The 19,298-nt window shown below is 46.5% G+C and overlaps 1 protein-coding gene across 1 annotated transcript; it reads left to right on the top strand.

Annotated features, from left to right (window-relative positions):
* Nucleotides 1-13,385: 13,385 nt before the first annotated feature.
* On the top strand, nt 13,386-18,766 carry CYB-1 (cytochrome B561-1). Its single transcript, XM_048682986.2, has 4 exons — nt 13,386-13,688; nt 17,268-17,316; nt 17,903-18,102; nt 18,215-18,766. The coding sequence occupies exons 1-4, from the start codon at nt 13,539-13,541 to the stop codon at nt 18,518-18,520; spliced, it is 705 nt and encodes a 234-aa protein (XP_048538943.1). The 5' UTR covers nt 13,386-13,538; the 3' UTR covers nt 18,521-18,766.
* The last annotated feature ends 532 nt before the right edge of the window (nt 18,767-19,298 follow it).

Raw genomic sequence — 19,298 nt, forward strand, 5'->3', positions numbered from 1 at the left:
GTGAGGCGGTTTCCTTGGCACGTCTTGTCAAAGCAGAGATCGTGTCCCCTTTATTACGGGATTCTCATCAATACGGACGTGGGTAACCCAACCGTGCCTATTGGTAGGACTCCTAGATCTTAGGCAAGTACCAAACGGCCACGAGGAGGACGCTTGATATTCACCCTCTTTATAAAGGGGACAAGGCTTTTTCTTTTTTTCCTCTCGTGCTTAATCAAATCCTTCCCCCGCCTCGAGTTCTAACACCCAAAACTCAGGTCAGATGCTTCGGACCTTCAACTATGTCTAAATCCAACCTTCAAGGTCGGTGGATGCCTTCCTCCGTCACGGAGGAGGACATCAAGAAGTTGAGAGAGGCCAGATATCTGACCGCCGAAATTTCGCATCGGCTGCCTGCCCGAGGGCAGGTCGTCCCTACTCCCAAACCCAATGAGAGCGTCGTGTTCGTCTCCCACTTCCTCCGAGGACTAGGCCTCGCTCTGGATCCCTTTATTAGGGGTCTTATGTTCTATTATGGGCTAGATTTTCATGATCTGGCCCCGGATTCCCTTCTTCACATCTCGACATTTATTGTCGTATGTGAGGCCTTCCTCCGCATTACCCCTCACTTCGGCCTGTGGCTCAAGACCTTCGATGTGAAGCTGAAGATGATCGAGGGGCAGCATGCAGCGTGTGGAGGCGCTTTAATAAGAAAAATTGCTGACGCTCCATGGCCTGAGGGTTGCTTCCCAGAGGTATCTGGATTGTGGCAGCGGGAGTGGTTCTACATCACAGCTCCCCGGAGTGCCAAGTGGGTAGCTGCCCCACCTTTCGCTCAGGCCCCCCACCACAACTGATGTCATGGATCAGCAGGGGGCTGAGCTGGGGTCCAGCCAAGGACGTGCCAATACTGCAAAGCCGTATCCGAGATCTCTTTGAGAGAGATTTCAGTCTGGTTATGGTAGTGCAAATTATGCTAGTTCGTCAAGTCCAGCCTTGCAAACGCCGGCCCCTTCGCATGTGGGAATTCAACCCGGAAGGACCGCGAGCTATTCAACATTTCCTCGGCATGACGCACGAAGAGATGTACAAATTGTTCTTCGGAACACAAATAATGTGTCCGGGCATCACTGAGGATGCAGGTCTGAGCTGCAATCGCCCGGATACCCAAGTAAGTAGCCCCGCATCCGAACACACTGTCCATTTATTTATCGCAACATTGCCCTAAAAAGCTGCTCTTTAACCAGGATTGGGTAGCGAAGGCAAAGTTTATCAGGTGTCCGGCCCCCCTCCCTGGGACCTCACCAAATCTCGCGCTAACCAGGATGCTGGAGATCGCGCCTTATCAAGCGCCCTCAGGAGAAGATAAAGGAACAAGGAGGCTAGCGCCTCTGCGAAGGAGGTTAGCCGGGGAGGAGGAACTGAAACTTCCTCTCCCCAGGGAAGGAAGAGAACCTCCTCTGAGGACCCGGAGACAATGGTCTCTAAACGGGGGAAGAAATCTCCGCCGGAGGGTCTGCCCTGGGGGATACCCTGGCCGCACTATGCCCTCAAGGGGATCAGCCCTCCACCGAGCTGTAAGTAAAAGGGTACTTAATAATGAAAATATCTCGCTTTACTTCTGAGGAAAATAATCGAAGCATTTATCTTGCAATTCGGATCTTAGCCCTTCTCAGCAGAGCTCATCTTCAAGGGATCTTCTTCCAGAGATGATGGAGAGCGAAACGCCTCCCCCTGCCACACCGCCTCACGAGGCGGGCGACCCCGAGGTGTCGCCGCGGAGGGTTTCTCCTGATCCGGCTAGGCCAGAAGGTAATCCTATGGCCACCCGAAGTCCTCAGTATCCGGCTCTTGAAGATAGCAATCAAAAGAGTCCGGCACCGTCTGGTGTGCGGTCGGACGTACTGAGGGATCTGCTAGAGCAAGAGGCTATCTCAGAAGAGCACCGCACGTTGATGGGTATGGTGATTGAAAGGATTTCGTCCGCCAAAAGCGGGTTGCATGAAGCCTTTATGAGTCTACTGATGGGTTTTGAGGTACACGAAATGATGTACATTGTTGATAGTACCGCACATTTTTAGATGTGCCCTGTGTAGATAGTAGCCCCTGAGACTCTGGTTGTCGTCGAAAATGGTGGAAAACAGAGGATCATAGTACCAGGTAATAACCAGACCGCCTTTATGTGCAGGTGGTTGAAGCTCTGGTGGCTAGCCGAACTGATGGGTTTGCCAAACTAAGGCGGCAACTGGATGCGGCAGATGCCGACATCGTGCTTGTTAACAAGCGGCTTGACGAGGCACATGGGTAGGTGATTTTTCTGGTGATTGTCACATAATAAGAGCAGCATGATGCCAGTATCTTTAATATGTTGTGACTGCAGATGGAGCTGCCACCGTGGAGACCCTTCGGGCGGAGCTTGCCCGAGCCAAGGAGCAAGCAAGGAGTAGCAATGCGGCCGCTTTAAAGGCGGCCGAAGAGTTAAGGGCCGAACAGGCCATGCATTGCGAGAGCAAAGAAAAAATAGCCAAGATGGCTGTAGAGTTAAAAGATGCTGCTGACCGTTACCAGCTTCTTGAAGAAGAAAACCGGGCGAAGGCGACGGACCTGGAAAAGGCTCGGGTGGCTGCCAAGGAAGCCCGCTCCAAAATTAGAGCGGCGAAGGAGGAGCTGCATCAAGCTGCGGATATTGTATCTGGGAAGCCCTTCTTGTTGCGGACTAAGTTCAGGGATCCGAAGTATGCACCTCTGGACCGGCTATGGAGTTCTGCGGACGCCTATGTGGATTTGGCTGCAAGTGTTGCTGATGCGGCCGAGTACTTCAAGGATCGGAAAGATCACGAAGTGGAAAAACTGTTTTGGTCACAGTTTCATGCTCCAGCCCGTCCGCTGCTATTGAATGAGCAAATGGCCAAGTGGGCCGAGCTCCATAGATTATCCGGACTTGCCATGAGGTCAGTTGTGGATCATCTGTGGCTGAGAGGGCCAAGGTCGAATAGCTACTTTAGCTTAGTGCAACAATTCCTTGGTGTTGTGCCACGCATCGATGCTGTAAAGAGGTCGGCGTGCATAGAAGGCTCGCGGATGGCCCTTGCCCGTGTCAAAACATACTGGGCGGAGATGGATGCCACCACTGTTGTGGCACAGGGTTTGGCCATAGGCCGAGTGGCTGCCGAGAACTACTTTGAAGAAGTTCTTGAAGGCGCTCATTCGATAGAGGCTTAGTGCTCAAAGAATATTATGTTTGAGTGACATGTATTCCCATTCTAAAAACAATGTGCGGCCGTTTATGTATATATGTATATAACTTGAAAGATGGCAGTCGTCGGCTTCAGCCCCCACGCATATAATGCGGGGTGCTCGCAGAAGACGCATGTTCACACTTGATCCAACGTCTTGGTCCATTAAGGAGGTGATAGCGCAGCGAACTAGGCAATTGGACTATAATGCTTTAACAATTTCACTTAGCCAGAGGAGTTTGACAGTAGGGCTACTATATAGCCCCTGGTGGCTCCGCGCTCATCCGAATTCGGGGCGCCGGCCCTTCGTTAAGGCAGAGGAATCCCGAAGATTCCGTTAGGTCATCGAGTGGTTAACCAGTCTCACGCTATATCATGACAGACAGTTTTCAGCTTTCTCTACTGAGGTGCTCGTCTGGATGAACCAGGGCACAATCGCAGTAGTTCTCCTGGTGCCGCCTTAGCCGATAGAGCGGAACGTAAGGCAGCAAAACACAGGAGCCGGGCAAACCCAACATTTGACCAAAGACATGATTCGGAGTTGATGCATATAAGGCCAAGCTCGCGACGTCGAACACTCCCTAAGGTATTCGGTCTTTATGATGTAAACCAGGCTAAACCGTGCCCTTTGTAAGAAGCCCCTGGTGTCCAGGTACGTGCAATATTCTGACATGGCCACATGCCAATAAGTCAGCATCCTTCTCAATTGTACTGAGAATCCGGGGGATGTGTATCAACAAGGGACAGTAAAAAAGGTTTACGCAGGGTCTTAATCTAAAAAGAATCCTTGGAACGGGTCCCTGCTGCACGTCTGCGCCTGTGTCTCCGTTGTGCCGTATCCTGGACGGGTGTAGCACGATGGTCATCTGTAAAAGAGGGGAACTTAGTTGAAAAGTTGCCGTGCAAAGGGTAGGTTATACTAAATATACCATGTATAGTTCAATATGAGTAAAGTTGAGCCTAATTGTCACTTGTTAACACGCGTTGAGCCCCTTGTATTGTTATAGGGGTATAGCCATCAAATCTGTATCAATTATATATAGCTGCACCGGACTCGTCTAACCGTGTCCGTGGTCTTAACGACCTGTCAGATGCTTTAGTTGGTGAGGCCGTCTAGTGTGCGGCTGCCAAGGCAGCCGCACGGTCTTCCGCGCGCAAGGAGCGCTCAATATTTCCATTTACTGTAATGATGCCACGTTGACCGGGCATCTTAAGCATGAGAGAAGCGTAATGCAGTATTGCGTTAAAGCGAGCGAAAGCTTCGCGTCCGAGTAGTGCTTGATAGCCACTTTGGAACGGAGCGATGTGGAATGTTAACTTTTCGCTACGGAAGTTATGGGGAAAGCCGAATATAACCTCTAGTAGCAGGGAGCCCGTACAGTGGGCTTCTGGGCCTGGCGTTACTCCTTTAAAGGTAGTATTGCTATGGCCAATTTTTGTTGGGTCTATCCCCATTTTGCAGACTGTGTCCTGATATATCAGGTTTAAACTACGGCCGCCGTCCATCAGGACTCGTGTGAAGTGGTATCCGTCAATTATTGGGTCTAACACCAAGGCATCCCATCCTGCATGCCGGATACTTGCCGAGTAATCCCGATGGTCAAAGGTGATCAGTTTGGACAACCAGTGGTAGAACTCCGCGGTGATAGGCCCTGGGGCATGTGTCTCTAGGAGTGCCGCTTTGTTTATCCCCTTCATCACGTGTAACACATTTACTGTTTTGACTTCTGGTGGGAATTTCTTCTGTTCCCCAGTGCTTTGCTTGCGAGGCTCGTCCTCGTCCTCGCTTGGTGTATCCTGCCCCTTGTGTTCGGCGTTGAGTTTGTCGGACTGCTTGAAGACCCAACATTCTCTATGGGTATGATTTGCAGGTTTATCGGGGGTGCTGTGGATCTGACATAGTTTGTCCAGAATCTTGTTCAGGCTGGACAGTTCGTCTTTGTTGCCTTTGGAGGGCAGCTTTTGCTGACCTGGCCGAGAGCTTCTGAATCTGGCGTTTACCGCCGTGCTCTTCGGGCTATCTTCTTTATTCCGGCGCTTGTTTTTGCTGCGTCGTGGCTTGCCGTTTCCGTCCCTGACTTCGGATGTACTTGGGTCGCTGGTGCTGCATCGGGCTAACCAACTATCCTCGCCCGCGCAAAAGCGGGTCATGAGGCTTGTTAATGCTTTCATTGTTCTCGGCTTTTCTTGGCCGAGGTGTCTGGCAAGCCATTCGTCTTGAACGCTGTGCTTGAAAGCTGCTAAGGCTTCGGCGTCCAGACAGTCGACTATTTGGTTCTTTTAGTGAGAAACCTGTTCCAAAGCTTTCGGGCTGACTCTCCTGGCTGTTGAGTTATATGACTTAAATCGTCTGCATCCGGTGGTCGGACATAGGTCCCTTGAAAATTTGCCCGAAAAGCGTCTTCGGGCTCTTCCCAGCTTCCAATGGAGTTTTCGGGGAGGCTTTTAAGCCAGTGCCGAGCTGGCCCTTTGAGCTTGAGGGGTAAGTACTTGATGGCGTGGAGATCGTCTCCTCGAGCCATGTGGATATGGAGGATGTAGTCCTCAATCCAGACCCTAGGGTCCGTCATTCTGTCGTACGCCTCTATGTTTATGGGTTTGAGTCCCTCTAGAAATTCATGGTCCAGCACCTCATCGGTGAAACATAGGGGGTGTGCGGCACCCCTGTATTTGGGTGTATCGTGGTGTTCGGATTTTTGTTGTGTTGCATTGCGTGCTGGAGCACGCTTGCTTGGCCTGTAGATGGATCTGGTTGCCCCGTCCTTTTGATGCGAGCCCTCACGTGGATCGCGTACTGGCTTGTGTGCGGCATCGTTTACCGCTCTATGTTGGCCACGAGGTCGTCTATCCGACCGGATGGCTGTTTTGTTTTTTGATTGCAGGGGATCTAAGGCCTCCTCATCGAATTCAGGTAGCAGCTTTTGCTTCGAGTAGCTCTTTGTGTGGCGACTACCGCCGTATTTTGCTACAGTGTTGAGTACTTCACTCCATCTAATTCTGAGTGTGTCTTGTGCAGCCCTGAGCCTTTGCTTCTGCTTTTTCAGACTCCTCGCAGTGGCAACAAGCCTTTGATGGGTATTCTGTTGCTCCGGGTGCCTGTCCGGTGTGATGTCATCCGGACTGTTATCTTCGCCGGAGTCGGGTTGTTTGGTTTGATTCTTCGTGTTGCCGTGGTCGGACGGTGGTTCAATGCCGTGTTTGTCGTCCGCTGGCTCACCCTGCTCTATCGCTGGGTCTATATGATCGCAGTTTCTGCCGAGGCGGGATTTGGAGCGGCGCTTACGCCGCCGCTTTGACTGCTTCTCGAGGGAACGATCCTTCGTTGCGTCCTTCCGTTCCTCGTCATCTTTTTCTTTGGGTGTGTCCACCATGTATACATCATATGATGAAGTGGGCATCCAGTGCCCTGTGGGCAGTGGCTCCTGTTCGTCTCCTGTATCGTCGTCCATACTGTCGATGTCTTCAGAGTCGAAGGCGAGCATGTCGGTCAAATCGTCGACAGTGGCTACTAAGTGGGTGGTGGGTGGGCGGCGAATTTCGTCGTCCGCATCCCGATCTGGCCGGCCATAGTTCGGCCAGGACTCTCCTGACAAGGAGAGAGACCTTAATGAGTTCAGTATGTCGCCAAAGGGCGAGAGCTGAAGGATATCCGCGGAGGTGAACTCCAAGATCGGCGCCCAGTTGGATTCGATAGGCATGGGCGCAGGCGGTTCGGAGTCCGTGGCCGGGGAAGAATCCGACAGTTTGGCGTCACGGCTCCCGTGAAGGGTAAGGTCGATACTCGGCTCGATCGCCGCTGAGAATGCGGCCTCCGTGGTGGGGTCTATCCATGCATCCATGGATGGCGCAATTGGCTCCGAATTGAGGGTCGGAGCGGTTGCCGATGCGGTCTCCTGAACACTGTCCGATGGTAGAGCTAAATCATACTCATCGTAACCGTGCGGCGCACTCGGCAGGGGCTCGAATCCGTCGAAGATCAAGTCTCCGCGGATGTCGGCCGTGTAGTTTAAGCTTCCAAACCTGACCTGGTGTCCAGGGGCGTAACTCTCGATCTGCTCTAGATGGCCAAGCGAGTTGGCCCGCAGTGCGGAGCCACCGAATACAAAGATCTGTCCGGGGAGAAAAGTCTCACCCTGGACTGCATCGCTATCGATGATCGAAGGAGCCATCAAGCCAAACGATGACGACACAGAGGAACCCTCAATGAAAGCACCAATGTTAGTGTCAAAACCAGCGGATCTCGGGTAGGGGGTGCCGAACTGTGCGTCTAGGCGGATGGTAACAGGAGGCGGGGGACACGATGTTTACCCAAGTTCGGGCCCTCTTGATGGAGGTAATACCCTACATCTTGCTTGATTGTTCTTGATAATATGAGTAGTACAAGAGTTGATCTACCACGAGAGCGAAGAGGCTAAACCCTAGAAGCTAGCCTCTGGTATGATTGTTGTTGTTAGTCCTACGGACTAAACCCTTCGGTTTATATAGACACCGGAGGGGGCTAGGGTTACACATAGTCGGTTACAAGGAAGGAGATCTACATATCCGTACTGCGAAGCTTGCCTTCCATGCCAAGGAGAGTCCCATCCGGACACGGGACGAAGTCTTCAATCTTGTATCTTCATAGTCCAACAGTCCGGCCAAAGGATATAGTCCGGTTGTCCGGATACCCCCTAATCCAGGACTCCCTCAGTGGATTAAATAGAGAGATTCAGACCATTCTAGAGTATAAGGAGTATACTAATATCACTCGTTTATTCCATCTTGCTTGTAAAGCTGAACGTGAAGTGCAGGATCGACAGGCATTGTCACGAACTAACTTTTCTGCAGGTCGATCTTCATCATGGACACCATGTGCATCCTCTACTTCCACTGGACCAGCACCTCCATCAGGTGCCACCTCCAGCCGTGATACAAGAAAGAAAGCACAACCACCACTATCTGCCAAGAGCACACCTACTGGGCCTGCACAGAGCTCTTCTTCTTCCATGGCACCAACAGGGCACACAAGTGATATTATTTGTCGTCGTTGTAAGGGAAGAGGACATTTTGCGAGAGAATGCAAATCTCAGCGTGTGATGATTGTTACTGAGGATGGTGGGTATGAGTCCGCTAGTGACTATGATGAGGAGACTTTGGCTCTTATTACACATGAAGAACACGGTGGAGATGACTCTGATCATGAGACACAATACATGGCTGCTGAAGATGCTGACAGGTATGAATGTTTAGTTGCTCAACGTGTTCTGAGTGTGCAGGTTACACAAGCTGAGCAAAATCAGAGGCATAATTTGTTCCATACAAAGAGAGTTGTGAAGGAACATTCTGTTCGCGTCATTATAGATGGAGGGAGCTGCAATAACTTGGCTAGCATGGAGATGGTGGAGAAACTATCTCTCACCACAAGACCACATCCACATCCTTACTACATCCAATGGTTCAACAACAACGGCAAGGTTAGGGTAACACGCATTGTTCGTGTGCATTTTAGTATCTCTACATATGTTGATTATGTTGATTGTGATGTGGTACCTATGCAAGCATGTTCCTTATTACTTGGTAGACCATGGCAATTTGATAAAAGTTCTGTACACCATGGTAGAAACAATGAGTATACTCTTGTTCATAAGGATAAAAATATTACTTTGCTTCCTATGACTCCTGATTCCATTTTGAAAGATGATATTAATAGATCTAATAAAGCAAAACAGGAGAAAAATAAGAGTGAAAATCAGATTGTGGCAAAAGAATTTGAGCAACAAATGAAGCCTAATAATAAACCATCTAGTGTTGCTTCTGAAAATAAAGTGAAAAGTGCATGTTTACTTGCCACCAAATCTGATATTGATGATCTAGATTTTAGCAAATCTGTTTGCTACGCTTTTGTGTGCAAAGAGGCATTATTTTCATTCGAAGTCGTGTCTTCCTCTTTGCCTCCTGCTGTCACTAACATTTTGCAGGAGTTCGCTGACGTCTTTCCACAAGACGTGCCACCGGGATTACCACCTATTCGAGGGATTGAGCATCAAATTGACTTAATTCCTGGTGCATCATTACCCAACCGTGCACCATACCGTACCAATCCATAGGAGACGAAGAAGATTATGCGTCAAGTACAAGAACTGCTCGACAAAGGTTATATACGCGAATCCCTTAGCCCTTGTGTTGTTCCTATCATTTTAGTGCCGAAAAAGGATGGTATGTCGCGTATGTGCGTTAATTGTAGAGGCATTAATAATATTACTATTCGTTATCGTCATCCTATTCCTAGGCTAGATGATATGCTTGATGAATTGAGTGGCTCTACAATATTCTCCAAAGTTGATTTGCGTAGTGGATACCATCAAATTCGTATGAAATTGGGAGATGAATGGAAAACATCATTTAAAACTAAGTTTGGATTATATGAGTGGTTAGTCATGCCTTTTGGGTTAACCAATGCACCTAGTACTTTCATGAGATTAATGAACAAAGTTTTACGTACTTTCATTAGACGATTTGTGGTAGTTTACTTTGATGGCATATTGATTTATAGCAAATCTTTGGAGGAACATTTGGAACATTTACGTGCTGTTTTTATTGCTCTACATGATGCATGTTTGTTTGGTAACCTTGGAAAGTGCACCTTTTGCACCGACCGAGTATCTTTTCTTGGCTATGTTGTTACTCCACAGGGAATTGAAGTTGATAAAGCCAAGATTGAAGCTATTGAGAGTTGGCCGCATCCCAAAACGGTCACACACGTGAGGAGTTTCCTTGGCCTCGCTAGTTTCTATAGGCATTTTGTGAGATATTTCAGCACCATTGTTGCACCTCTCAATGAGCTTACAAAGAAGGATGTGTCTTTTGTTTGGGGTACCACACAGGATGAAGCCTTCACGGTATTGAAAGATAAGTTGACACATGCTCCTTTACTCCAACTTCCGGATTTTAATAAGACTTTTGAGCTTGAATGTGATGCTAGTGGAATTGGGTTAGGAGGTGTGTTGTTACAAGATGGCAAACCTGTTGCATACTTTTCTGAAAAATTGAGTGGGCCTAGTCTGAACTATTCTACTTATGATAAAGAATTATATGCTCTTGTTCGGACCTTAGAAACACGGCAACATTATTTATGGCCCAAGGAATTTGTTATACATTCTGATCATGAATCTTTGAAACACATTAAAAGTCAAGCAAAACTGAACCGTAGACATGCTAAATGGGTTGAATTCATTGAGACTTTCCCTTATGTCATTAAACACAAGAAGGGTAAAGAAAATGTTATTGCTGATGCATTGTCTCGTCGTTATACTATGCTTTCACAACTTGACTTTAAAATATTTGGTTTGGAGACCATCAAAGATCAATATGTGCATAATGCTGAATTTAAAGATGTATTGCAGAATTGTAAGGAAGGGAGAACTTGAAACAAGTTCGTTCTTAACGATGAATTTGTGTTTCGTGCTAACAAGCTATGCATTCCAGCTAGCTCTGTTCGTCTTTTGTTGTTGCAGGAGGTGCATGGAGGAGGATTAATGGGACACTTTGGCTTTAAGAAGATGGAGGATATACTTGCTACACATTTTTATTGGTCAAAGATGAGACGGGATGTTGAGCGTTTTGTTGTTCGCTGCACTACATGTCAAAAAGCTAAGTCCGACTCAAACCTCATGGTTTATATATGACTTTGCCTGTACCTAGTGTTCCTTGGGAGGATATATCTATGGACTTTGTTTTAGGTTTACCTCAAACAAAGAAGGGGAGGGATAGCATATTTGTTGTCGGGATAGATTCTCGAAAAAGGCACACTTTATACCATGTCATAAAAGCGATGATGTTGTTAATGTTGCTGATTTGTTCTTTCGTGAAATTATTCACTTGCATGGTGTGCCAAATATTATTGTTTCAGATCGTGATACTAAATTTCTTAGCCACTTTTGGAGATGTTTATGGGCTAAGTTGGGGACTAAACTGCTTTTTAGTACTACTTGTCACCCCCAAACTGATGGACAAACTGAAGTTGTCAATAGAACATTGTCTACCATGCTTGCCTCATATTGAATTTGCTTATAATCGTTCATTGCATTCTACCACTAAGATGTACCCTTTTTGAAATTGTGTATGGTTTCCTACCTCGTGCACCTATTGATTTGTTGCCTCTTCCATCTTCGGAGAAGGTTAATTTTGATGCTAAAGAATGTGCTGAATTGATTTTAAAAATGCACGAGTTAACTAAGGAAAACATTGAGCGTATGAATGCTAAATATAAACTTGCTGGAGATAAGGGTAGAAAACATGTTGTGTTTGCTCCTGGAGATCTTGTTTGGTTACATTTGCGTAAGGATAGATTTTCTAATTTGTGCAAATCAAAACTAATGCCACGTGCTGATGGTCCTTTTAAGGTGTTAGAGAAAACAAATGATAACGCATATAAACTTGAGCTGCCTGTAGATTTTGGGGTTAGTCCCACTTTTAACATTGCAGATTTGTAGCCTTATTTGGATGAGGAAGATGAGCTTTTGTCGAGGACGAATTCATTTCAAGAAGGGGGGATAATGAGGACATCAATACCATTGTTACACCCACATCCCTAGCTGCTATACATACTGGACCAATTACTAGAGCTCGCGCACGCCAATTAAATTATCAGGTACTTTCGTTTCTTGGTAATGATTCTAATGTTCATGAAAATATGATGCTGCCTAAATTGGATACATTTGTTTTGCTTATAAATGAAGGGCCTAGCTTGGATAAGAGGGATGAACACTGGAGCAAGACTAAGGATGGAGATGATGGCATGCGCAAGGGGATCGAGAACGGAGTTACACGTGATGATTTCAGGACTTTGAAGCCACCATAAGGAGTGCATGAAGTCTTGGACGAAATATACAAGATGCCACTTCATAAATTTCGTCCAGAGGCTATTCTAGGTGCTGCGTCACCTTATTATTGGGCCAGGCCCATATATTTTTGAAATACTTAAGTATAGGCTATTTTTAGAGTCCGTATGTGTGGGAAAACAAGAGTTAGGGTAGGTTTCGGACCCCTCCTCCAAGGACCACGAAATTCCCCAATCTTCCTCCATATATACAACCCTTAGGGCGTCGTTTAGACTTTGAGTTTTGTTTAGATTAAAGTTCGCCATAGCTGCAACTTCGCGTACTTCATTTTGTTCAACAACCAGACAAAGACGTCACAGAACCCCACCTTGATCAATAAAGCTTTCCTCTTATATTCGCAATATCCAGATTGCAATCTCAGTTTCTTGCTTGTTCTTCGTTTGCCTGCAGGAAACAGGCCTTCGTGGTCAGGTTGATCGTGCTCCGGCGTGGTCAATAACCTCTCGGAGTTGGTTTAGCGATTGCTAAGGCGCGACGTTCTCGCACGTTCGTAGTCGGATCGTCAAAGTCGACTTCCTCCAAAACGATAGCCACCATCTCATCAAAAGACGGGACACCTTTGCCTCTATCAAGAGGCGCCCGGGATCGACGGCGGCGATGTGCGACACAAAACGATCAAAAATAGATCGGAAAACCAAAAAGAAACCGCGCGATCAAGATGACCGGCGGGAGAGAGAAAACCCCGAAGCAAGACTCAGGGAAAAGACTCTCTAGGGCAGCCGATTAACACGACCGGCGGACGAATCCTAGGTACGGGCGGCGCGGACCCCGGCAGCGGTGATGGAGGCCGACCGCCCCGGGGGCGGCGCGTGCGAAAGCGGCGGCGGCTAATGTTTAAGATCGACTTGCGATAAATATCATGTTAGAAGAAAAAAAGGGATTGGTGGAATAGTTCATTGTATTGTTTGAGTCTCGTGGGCATATATATAAGAGTACAATAATCTATTTGAAGCACAAGACAAGTCAGAACAAATTCTAGTCTATCTCGTCTTTCTTAATAAACATTATACTCAATAAGGCCTTGTTCGTTTAATCCTCCTTCCAAAGGAATTGGAGTAGATTGAAGAGGATTTTGACTTGTAGAGGATCTAATCCCCCTCAAACCTTGCCATTTTTCTTCAAAAACCACCTCAACCGAACGAGGCCTAAGGAGAACAAAGCAATGATACGGTTCAAGAAAGCCGAATTGGGTGGCTGCTTCACGACCAGTCGAAATTTGAGCCGGTTGACCCACGCCTATCACCCGTGAAAGAAAAAAAGGGTATAGCTAAACTGAAAGCTCCTTCCATAGATACGCCTATATAGTTATGAAAACGTCCTCTGCTGAAGCCCGTGAACACTCACTCTCGTCCGCTTCGCAAGATGACTTGCACAGATCGGCGTCTTTGCTCTAGCTTCCCTAATCGTCCTTCCCTGTACGCGCTCGATCTTGCCGACCGAGGCGATGGCGGCGGTACCCGCGGTGAGGTTCCCGTTGTTCGGCCTCGTACGGCTGCTTGGCGTGGCCGCGGCAGCGGTCATCCTCGTCTGGGCCGTCCACTTCCGCGGCGGTATGGCGCTCTCCGCCGAGAAAGACAAGCTCCTCATCTTCAACGTAATCGAGAAAAAACATCTCTTCTTTCCCTTCTATTCTGTTGCATATCTCGTTTCGGACCACGGATCACCTGTTGATCTTGCTGCCGCCTAGTGGGGAAAATTTTTATTACTCGATCCTGAGATCAGGATTGAGGGGTTTAGATTCCACTATTATGTACGGACCAACCCACCAAAACCAGTCCAAAGCAGGCCTGTTCACAGTATCATACAAAACTAAATTAGTGCGATTAGCTCTTGCATCTGAACCCTGCAAAAGTAGCAACGTGAGAGTTTTTGTAGCGAATCTGTGAGATTTAGGATGGTGGGTAATTCAAGGTTTGGGGTGATCTCGTATTGACTACTGAGTATCGAGTATGTGATCAAGGGCTGTTTTAATTTCCAGCAGCAAATCACCATTGGAACTTGGTGAAAAGCTTCTCCTTTTCACCGCTTCTTTTCCGTGTGGTTTTGTGTGACTTTATTCTACTTTGTGTTGTGGTGAAACTTTGTTAATTTCTTTCAATCGGGTTAAGACTTAATTTTTTTTGGATTGGGAAGTAGCCTGGAACGCCGGTTGGTCCCGCTTCCGGTGACCTGGGGTCGTCAACCCAAATCGAGGATCGGGGTAGAGTCTAGATCGATTATTAGGAAGTATAGGATAGACTAGGATTTGATCCTGCCTTGTCTTGTACTCCAAGTTGGTCTTGTTGTGTCCACAAGAACAGAGTTCTCGTGTTAGTTGTGTCCACAAGAAAATGTGTGTGAATTCGTCAAAGGGGATGTCGTATGTGGTAGCTATGATCATGCAGTACGAAAAGACGAAGACGATCCCAGGATAACATGCATGAGAAGGAAGAGGTCAAATTGAGTTGGATGTTGAGGGACATTATGAAACTTTAGCCAAGAAGAATATGATGTCATGGCATACGTCATCACTCAATAGTTATCCTAACTTTATATGAGTTTTCATCTACTTGGGTATGAGTTGTGCAGTAGATGAACTAGCTATGAGCCATACTACTGTAGCAATGGTGGTTACTGTAGGCAGGCTTGTAGCAAATAAAGTATCCCACTAGTAGCAGCTCTTTCTGTGTGAAGCAAAGCACATCTCTTTAGTGAGAGTCCTGGGTGACAGCTAGAGAAGCTAGCGATTCTAACAAAATCATCAGTTGTCTTGCGTTGTTGCCACCGAGGAGGAACAGGGGCTACAGTATTGGGAACAGCTACGGAGCTACCTGTTGCATTTGCTTGGCCAAGTGCGTGCACGAGGGCTGTGTGAGTCCAGCTATTCTTCCTGAATCCGAGCAAGCTCCACGGCACGCGTTACACTCGTAGATGTCTGAAATCAGACTGCAGCCCTGATATAATCCTTGAGGCTGAGAACAAACTGGGACACAAAAAACTTTTGTGTTAAGAGTGGGATCAAAAGCGATCAGGTGGTCTATTGCTGACTCGAAAGCTGTTCTGTATTCCACAACTGAATGTGTTTGCCTAAACTGAGCGACAAGTAATATGGATCGGAGGGAGTAGCAAAATTGAATTCCTCCCAAGGTCAAGCTCGGTGGCGCCGTTTGAATGCCTTCCACAACAGTGCCACATGGCCATCGAAATACAAGGTTGTGGAAGACACCCACCATCCAAATACAAGGTTGTGATAGACACCCATTGATGAGTAGGAACTTGACACATGTCAAAGTAAGCGTGAGCGAGATCAATCCACATACGGGGGTTGTCACCGGAGAACTGAGGAAAGTCGTGCTTCGGCAACTTGACACAGTGATTGTGGTCGTGATCTCATGGTCGATCCCGCTCGAGCTGATGCTCCCATGGTCGCTCACGCTCTAAACTTGCCCGCGCCCCGGAACATCGACGTGGCATGTTTCGACTCCATCTTGAGGTGAGCCTGGCGCCGTGATGAACCCGGTACATGGTGGCACTCCATCTGGCATCTCCAGTAATGGCAACCACTGATTCGCCAAACGAGGGACCACCCAAACGTCATAAAGGAGCCGCTTGGGTCGTCGTGAGTATGGGAGCTGCCGTGGACGTTGCCAGCGTTGCCTCGAGCATTGCTTTCTTATCACGAATCTCATCCATGCTCTCCTGGGTGGTGATGAGTTTCTTACCAAAATTGCTGAGTTTAGTGGTCATGTGGTCAAACTTGGTGAGCAGTGTCGCCGTGGATGACTAAAGTTGGTCGGTGCTTTCCCCCATAGTAGCGATGGCTAACTGGTCCAAGCCGTGGGAGCGGCAGCCTTCGACGGCGCTGTTGCAACGTGTCTTTACATCAAACAAACCCTGCTTGTGATTTTGGGTGGATTCACTGAAGCAATTCCACACCCTTCATCGTGGAATTTTACCGTTCTATCGAGAGGATTAGCGAGGCAGACGGAACCAATCGTGGCGACTAATACCAATTGTGAGGCACCAGCTATGGATCTCACAGGTGAACCGCATGCAGCTAAGGGATTTGAAGTAGGGGATGAGAGTTGGTAGAGAAGAGAGAGGAACGATTGAAGAGGGTAAGCCTCTGATGTCTGTCTACGTCAAGACGGTGGACGGGGATGTGGCACTATGATTGGAACAATAGGTTCATTTATGACTAGTGGTCACTAAGACTTAGTTTCTAACCCTTTAGGTAGAAATTAGCAATTTTTTGGATAGTATTTGTGGTGTTTGGGATGTGCAGGGCTTACACTTGCATAATGAATGACTGAAAATTTGAACGTCCGTGTGTAGAATGGCAAGTCGGAATTCTTTTGAAACATTGTTTTTATCAGTTGATATTCAACTGAGAAATAGACAAGAAAACATCTGCTTGGAAAAAATTACTCTTTGTGTACTTCACTTCTCAAATTCATGCAGCCAGATCATCCATCATTTTAGGAGTGTTACATGGGAAGTGCTGCATGCCATGTGATCTGATGGACAAGTCTCTGAGCAAAAAAAGGGGAATGTTTCCGGTTCATTCCATTTTGAAACATCAGCCTTTCCGTGAAAAAAAGATTGTGGATTTTGACATGCAATGGTGGGTGCTTGAGTGTAGGGTTTACCTCTGTGTCACATATCTTTTGTGTGTCATTTGACAATTCATTAATCTCAACAATAAGCTTTAAATGACAAGATTTCAGGAAAACAGGGTGATATGTCTTTGGAGGGATTGATTTTACAAATTGGTTGGTACTAGAATTCTTCTTATATTTTTGTGCTGCTGCTTGCGTTTCACGTAGTAATTCTCCACATGGGATATTGGGTGGGAGGGAACATACATCCTATAGCTGCATTTGTACACATCTATGTGTAGTTGTGCACATTATCTGTGCACTCAGAATGAAATTTGGATTATTTCAGTCATGTACTCATGTTTGTCTATTAAGACCATCAGACAAGGATTCAGTGCATGCCATTTGTCAGCAACACTGCCGCGACAGCCAGTCTTGTAACATGTCACTTTGTCAACCAATAACCAACCATATTGTTTATGCGTTTGTGGTTTTGCATGCAATACCAAAGTTGGTTATTATAATTATGTTCAGTAGATATTATTATTGTGTATAGTGATCTCATCTTCTTGTGATACTAATGTGCATCTTTTCAGGTACACCCTGTGCTAATGCTGATTGGATTGGTAGTCCTGAATGCTGAAGGTCAGTGATATCGACGAAAACACTTTAGTTTCAGAACGGCCTTGTTATTGTGGCATATAATTTTTTGTATGGACTCACTCAATTTCATGCCAAATGTGTTGCTTTGGCTATTTCTGGCATGTGCATAATATTTTAGATGTATGAAATACATATCATTCCATAGTATTCCAACTAGACTAAGCTGTCATTGTATCTTATATCTTGGTTAATTATATGTAGAAAGTATGTTATGTAGCTAATGATATGGATTCTCGGCATGCTGGAAATGATTCTAACCAAGTTTGGTTCACCCAACTCGTCACAATAGTATACTTCAGAAATATAGGGAAACACCGCAAAGCAAAACTAATAGCATACTTTACCTATTTATGTCTGAAACCCAATCCAACTCGTAGCCAGATTCGGATAGACTGAAACTCCAAAGTAAGTAGTCTCATTTGTTTGAATAGTAAAATCTGAATTGACACCTAGCAGATACAACCCCAAGACCAGGTTTGGGGACCAGACCATTAGAGTTGAATTCAGTTATTTAATTTGTATCGGGTATACATCTTATAAATTCTTGTTGATATGGTGCTTCATGCAGCTCTTTTGGCGTACAAGACAGTGCCAGGAACCAAGAAACTGAAGAAGTTAGTACACATTACGTTGCAGTTCCTTGCCATGTTTTTGAGTCTAGTTGGCCTCTGGGCTGTCTGGAAGTTCCACGATGAAAAAGAAATTGACCACTTGTACACACTCCACTCCTGGTTGGGCCTTTCTTGCATCATCATCTTCAGCTTGCAGGTAGAGAAGAGATGGTATCTCATGTGCAGTCATGATGTTTTTGTTATTAAATTGTTTAGAGATAAAGAGGTCTTATATAACTTATTCTCCTCCTCTCATGGAATCTCCACAGTGGGCTGCTGGATTTTTGACCTTCTGGTACCCTGGAGGATCTAGAAGCAACAGAGCGTCCCTGCTCCCCTGGCATGTGTTCTTGGGTGTATTTCTCTATGTTCTTGCCATCGCCACAAGCGTGACTGGACTTCTGGAGAAGTCAATCTTCATGCAGAGTGCAAAAATGATTGGGCGCTTCTCCACAGAAGCGATGCTGATGAACTCACTGGGGATGATGCTGATACTACTAGGAGCTCTTGTTATTCTTGCTATTTTTAACCCTGGAGCTGGCAAGATCGACACGTACCGAGGTTCTTCAGAGTGAGAGGGATTGGAAGGGATATGTGAGTGTGTTGTTTGGCTGCAGCTAGTCATAAACTACACCTTTCTTGCTTCAACCTAGGAAATTTTATATGTATGTGTCATTGCCCTCTGGGCTGTTATTTTTTAATCTGCGAATTGAACGGTTAACCCTGTTCCTGTCAGGAATTGTTTCCCTATCTATTCTTGTGGCAAACTGATCAGTCAAGCTGACCGAAAATACAAATGGGGATGTCTTTTGGAGGTGCTACTACCAGGATAGCAAGATTATTTGTTGGGATATGAGAAAGAACTAGTTGCAGTAGTCTCTCATTGTCTCCAGAGACGTCTCCCTGATCCAGATCCAGCACCCCCTCTCTCCCTCTTGCCTTGCATACCTTTTGGTTTAACCGAGCCCTATAATACCCAGATCCTTTGACCATTATCTTAGCAGTTGTTTAAGTTTAATGCTAACCCTGGTTATTTACTGGCACGACATGTGGACCCATTGACGGTAATCATTCAACAAATGTTCAACACATCACACTAGCGTAATGCGGTGGAGGCAAAATGCGCCGGATTTCCTATGGAAAGCAAGCATTCAGAAAAACGTTGTCGGTGCAACCAATTTCGTTGTTGGCCCCCCCATGACACCAATTTGCAAATCTGCCATGGCACAAAAATGAGTTTCACTTCAAAAACTTCTGGAATTCATATCACTTCAGCTATAACTCCCAAAATGACGAGTTATTGATGTATCATGTTCATAAAAATGAGTAATTTTCAAAATAGTCATTAGTTTG

This window comes from Triticum urartu, chromosome 7A (genome assembly GCF_056163025.1).
Source record: "Triticum urartu cultivar PI428250 chromosome 7A, HENAU_Tu73, whole genome shotgun sequence".
Lineage (NCBI taxonomy): Eukaryota > Viridiplantae > Streptophyta > Magnoliopsida > Poales > Poaceae > Triticum > Triticum urartu.